Source organism: Gastrolobium bilobum, unplaced genomic scaffold (assembly GCF_033153095.1).
Source record: "Gastrolobium bilobum isolate Gb01-03AN ecotype WA unplaced genomic scaffold, APGP_CSIRO_Gbil_v1 utg36931, whole genome shotgun sequence".
In the NCBI taxonomy this organism is placed as follows: domain Eukaryota; kingdom Viridiplantae; phylum Streptophyta; class Magnoliopsida; order Fabales; family Fabaceae; genus Gastrolobium; species Gastrolobium bilobum.
The window spans coordinates 29,453-35,038 of record NW_026897497.1 but is presented as its reverse complement, the minus strand read 5'-3'; the positions used below and the strand labels follow the sequence as shown (position 1 = coordinate 35,038).

The 5,586-nt window shown below is 43.5% G+C and overlaps 1 protein-coding gene across 1 annotated transcript; it reads right to left on the bottom strand.

The window, feature by feature from the left end:
- Positions 1 to 4,005: 4,005 nt before the first annotated feature.
- LOC133307411 (uncharacterized) lies at positions 4,006 to 5,379 on the bottom strand. The gene has a single exon (XM_061507920.1). It carries the CDS (start codon positions 5,377 to 5,379, stop codon positions 4,006 to 4,008), a length of 1,374 nt encoding a protein of 457 aa, XP_061363904.1.
- Between the last annotated feature and the right edge of the window lie 207 nt (positions 5,380 to 5,586).

The window sequence follows — 5,586 nt, the reverse complement described above, 5'->3', positions numbered from 1 at the left end:
CTATCACAATTTCTAATTTGTCATCATCATCATCGTCTAGTGATTCCTCTGATAGTGTTTGTGATTCAGGTATTTTGATTCTTTCCTGATTCCTACCTTTCCTTGTTTCTAGGTATTATGGCATCTCCTCCATCAGATGTAGTAGGAGAGTTCATTTCTACTGAGTCGTGTTCTCCATCTCCTTCATCTTCTTTAATAACCCAATTTCCTTGGGTAACGCATAAAGTTTTAAGTACTGTATCGGAGATGGCTTTGGGTGACGTTGCCTCCCTCTCCATGAGGGATTTAGCGAATTGTGATATAACCCCCCTAGAAGAGATGAGCCCGTCTGTTTCAGTGGGAGGCCAGAAGAGCCGCATTTCTTTTTCTTTTTCCGAGATGTTGTGACTGAACTCGGCGTCTGTTTTCCTTTTACGAATTTTCAAATTCATCTTCTGAACCACCTTCAAATAGCTCCCGCCCAGCTTCATCCCAATGGATGGGGCTTTGTCAAAGCCTTTGAGCGTTTCTGCTCATACCTTTCTATTCCAGCTTCTGTCTGTGTATTCTTCTTCTTTTTTCAAGTATTAACTCCTCGGACCGGTCGTGAACCCGCCAGCCGAAAAGGGTGGGTTACCCTTCGAGGTTTACCCCACCGTAAACTTTTTCAAGTTTATACTGAGTCCATTAAGAATTTCAAGGACAAATTCTTCAAAGTTTCCGCCCATCCCGGCAAGAGTGTCTGGTTTGTTGACACTTCTCATGCCGAGTATGGTGAGGGAAAAGTCCCTTTGCATTGGTCTTCTGACCACTATCAGCTTCCCCCATCCAGCTACCGTTTTAAAGTTACCGATTTGGGTTCATCTGATATCGACAGTGCCATTGCCATTGGCACGTTTCTGCTGTCACATAAGCATGCTAGTGTTGCATCCCTTCTATTCAAGTCCAAAGATGAACTCGACGCTGAATTAAGTATGAACTATTTCTAGCAACTTGGCATTTGCATATTAGTCGTATTGCTTTAATATTAACTTGTTGTGTTTGTATTTCTAGTACCTTTGATGGATAACCAACAAAATGATTCTCCAAGCTGGTTGGCCGCATTAAACCAGGCCAAGGCTGGGACCGGTAAGAAGAGGAAAGCCCATGACTCCTCTCAAGGTGGTCCGGGTAAAGCCAAGGTTTCAGCTGCCGATTCTTCCACTGCAGCCACTTCAAAAGAAAAAGCCAAGAGCTCTGACATCCGAGCTTCCACTGGCCCCAGTCAAACTATGAAAGCCCTTCCTCTTCCTCCTGCGCCTGAATTCACCAAGCACATGGTATGGCAGGGCAAAACCAACAATACTCTCCGGGATGTGGTGTGCGCCCCCGAAGTCTTCTATAACTCATTCTTTTAACACCTGCCCAAGTAAGGGAGGTGGAAGATTTGGAGTTGTGCTGTTTGAAGATGGCCGGGTTGGCCAGGCCATTGCTTATTCTGAAGTAGAAATACCTGCGGACGTTAAGCGAGGCTTCCGCATATCGGGAGGAGAGAGCCAAGACATACGCGGAGCTGCTGAAAGTGAAGGAAGATTTTTCTGCTCTGAAAAAGGATCATGATGATACTATCACCAAACTGAGTCAGGTTACCGCCGACCATGCAAAGTGCCGAGATGAAAAGGCGGCTGAGATTGAAAAAATGCATGGCTTTCGGAGAAGTTATGAAAGATTGGAGGATAAGGTGAAGGAAGCTGAGCGTACCGCTCAGCTTTGCCAGAGTGAACTGGAGAAATCAATCACTGGGTCCTTCTACAATGCCTTGAATCAACTCCAAATACTTAATCCGAAAGTCCCCTTAAATCTGGTCGGTTTGAATGCCCGCGCCTATGTTAATAATGGCCAAATCATCACTCCTGCTGCCGACTCTCCTTCCCATATGTCCAATGTCCAAACCGAGAAAGGTGTTGTCGTCGAGGATGGCGAGGAGGCAGTTGACAAGCCGAAGAAGGAAGTTGACGTGGTTAATCAATCTGGCAAGGAGGTCCCAGCTTCTGAGGATCCTCCTACCATAGTGATTTCATGAAGGACCGGAATGCCGGTTGAATTCTGTAATTTGTTGGGGTCCTTTGGGCCCCTTTTTGTTTCCACTTGAATATTGCCGGTTTTATTCCGGTTTTACTTTGCTTTTGATATATTTGAATCTTTTTCGATATCCTCTTCACTATATAATGTTTGCCTTTCCTTATTCCGAATTTTACCATAGATGCATTTATCTAGGCATCGTATTGTCGGAATTCGGCATGTCGTTGTAGTATTGCTTTTGCTTTTTGGATGAGCCAACGCCTTTTTGCTTTGCCGAAGTGGTATGACTTAACCATTTTTGGCATATGCATAAGCCCCTTTACGAGGTTGTAGTTGCCGGGTTTCGTAACCCGGATAGCATTCTTTTTCATACCCGGATTTGCCCTAAGCTTTAGGAATTCCTAAGTTGCTCAGATTCAAATCCGATTTATTTAGATATATATCACCCTCACACCTGATGAGTGATATACCGAGTTTGCATTATTTTTCAATACTTATTAGGTGAAATCTTCATCCCAATTTATTTTTATGAACCCGTGCATCATACGAGTTTTTAATTCATGACCTGGTCGAGGTCAAAGCATTAGACGGATTCCGCTTTATGCCAATTCGATGACGCATGTTTGTTTAACTTACTCATTCTGGTAAGCTTGCATATGTGATGGACCTTGTCTTTTGACTTAGCCATTTAATTGAATTTGAATTTCATAACTCAATTTATCTAAGGTAAAAATAATAATGCCATCTGCCCCTTTTTGGTATCATGACCAAAATAGGGACATTTTGACTTGATTAGAGTCACTATGGAAAATTGTATTTGTACCTCGGATTTGATATTAATATATCAAAGATAGACAAGGATAAATCTTTTAAAAAGAAAAATTCCTCATTTATTGATATCAAATTACGAATTACATGAATTTGCCGGCATATTCGGCTTTAGTCAAATCCCTAGTAGAGGAAAGAACTTAAATCAAAATGTAATTTTGAAATATTGAAGCGGAGGAGTGCAAATTTAGCTGTAGTATGTCTTCAGCTTATCTGCATTCCAGGTCCGCTTAACTTCTTTGCCTTCGGCTGTCTCCAAGATGTAAGCTCCTTTTCTGAGTTTTTCTCTAACTCGGTAAGGTCCTTCCCAATTTGCAGCTAGCTTTCCATCTTTGGCATTCTTGTTGCCAATATCTGCTCTTCTGAGTACCGAGTCATTCTTTTCAAAAAATTTGGTCTCACTTTCTTATTATACTTTGCTGCGGTTTGTTGTTTGGCCATCATATTCCGGCAGTGAGTTGTGACCCTAACTTCATCCATAAGGTCTAGCTCTTCAGTAAGCATTCTACTGTTCTGTTGTTCACCTTGTTCAAGACTATTCAGTCTTCTTCAGGAGGGTTCTCCAATCTCTACCGGAATCATGGCTTCACAACGTTAGTCTGTATGGGGTTTCTCCAGTTGCAGTTTGGGTGCTGGTTCTGTAACCCCACAAGACAAAGCATAACTGGTGAACCCAGCTTTCTTTTGCATCAAACATTCATTTTTTGAGACCTTCCACAATCACTTTGTTGGCAGTTTCGGCTTGCCCATTCGATTGTGGGTGTTCCACAGATGCGAAACGATGTGTGACGTGTAGGTCTTTCATTAGCTGCTGAAATTTCTTATCAGCAAACTGCATTCCGTTATCAGTAACCACCTCGGCTGGGATTCTGAATCTCGAAACAATATTTCGTTCAAAGAACCTTTGCACTCTAGCCTAGGTGATTGTGGTGACTGGTTCTGCTTCTATCCACTTTGTGAAGTAATCCATAGCCACGATCAACCACTTGAGTTGCCCTTCAGCAGCTTTAAAAGGTCCTAGCAAATCCATTCCCCATTTGAAGAAGGGCCATGGGGCCGAGATGCATTTCAGTTCTTCAGGTGGTGAAAGGATTAACTTGGCATGCTTCTGACAGCTATCACATTTCTTGACATGTTCTATAGAATCTGCCCCCATTGTCGGCCAGTAATAACCAGCTCTGAGGGCCTTTCTGACAAGGCTTTGCCACTCATGTGATGGCTGTTTATTCCTTCATGGATCTCGGCGAGGACGTACTCTGCTCCGTCCGAGTTCAAGAATTTTAGCATGGGGTTGTGCAAACCCTTTCTGAATAGCTGGTCATTCACGATCGCATATTGTGTCGCATCTCGGACCAGCTTCCTAGCTTCCAGGTGATCCTCTGGCAGTATTCCATTCTCCAGATAATCGACCAGAGGTTTCCTCCAGTCGTTTGCGGAGGTTATCACCATCACGCAACTCGGCGTTGTTATACTTTGCTGAACCACGGTTCTGTGATTACTCGGATTTTTGGTACTGGCTAACTTCGAAGAGATGTCAGCTCGGCTATTCTCCCCTCGTGGGATGTGAGCAACCCGAACCTCATCAAAGTCGGCCATGATTTCCTGAACTCGATTCAGGTACTTCATCAGTAGAGGACCTTTGGCTTGGTACTTTCCTTCTATCTGTGAGGTTACCAGCTGTGACTCGCTAAAGATTTGCACTTTCCTAGCTCCGTGTTCTTTAGCCTGGATCAACCCAGCTATTAGAGCTTCGTATTCAGCTTGATTATTTGAGGTTGGGAATTTCAAGTTCAGAGAATGCTCAATGGTTACTCCTTCTGGGCTTTCTAATATGATTCCAGCCCCACTTCTTTTATTGTTGGAAGATCTGTCTACGTAGACCTTCCATGTATCGCCGGGTTCCTCATGTTCCGAGTTCAGTGGCTTCAATTCCATTATGAAGTCAGCTAATGCTTGTGCTTTGATTGCTTTCCGGCTTTCATATGTTATGTCATATTCACTGAGTTCTATTGCCCAGTTAGTCATTCTTCCTTCCAAGTCCGGCTTGTGCAACACCTGTCGAATAGGCTGGTTAGTCCTGACGATTATTTGATGGCCTTGGAAATACGGCCGCAACCTTCTAGTCGTGACCAGCAAAGCAAAAGCTACCTTCTCTAGCTTTTGATACCTGACCTCTGCACCTTGTAAAGTTCTACTGACAAAGTAAATTGGCTCCTGGCCTTCGTTAATTTCTTTGATCAGTACAACGCTTATTGCTTCCTCCTCTACTGCCAAATACAGAATTAGAACATCTCCTGGGTTTGGCTTTGAGAGGATTGGTGGAGTTGATAAACATTTCTTTATCTTCTCAAACGCGGCTTCACATGCCGGGTTCCATCCGTCAGTTGCTTCTTTCTTTAAAAGTTTAAAGAATGGGAGGGCATTTTCAGCCAATTTTGGAAGAAACCGGGTTAGCGCAGCTAATCGTCCGGTCAGCTGTTGGACCTCCTTTTTGCTTTGGGGTGCTTTCATGTCAAGCACAACCTTGCATTTATCCGGGTTTGCCTCAATTCCTCTGTGGGTTAGCATGAAACCCAGAAATTTTCCAGCTGCTACGTCGAACGCGCACTTTACCGGTTGAGGCGGATGCGATACTTCCTAAGCTTCTGAATCGTTTGCTCAAGATCCTAAACATGATTCATCATATCAAATGACTTCACAATCATATCATCTATGTAT

Bases quoted from the DNA above. Each gene is read 5' to 3' on its own strand.
- LOC133307411 (XM_061507920.1), bottom strand. From the start codon at position 5,379: ATGAAAGCACCCCAAAGCAAAAAGGAGGTCCAACAGCTGACCGGACGA.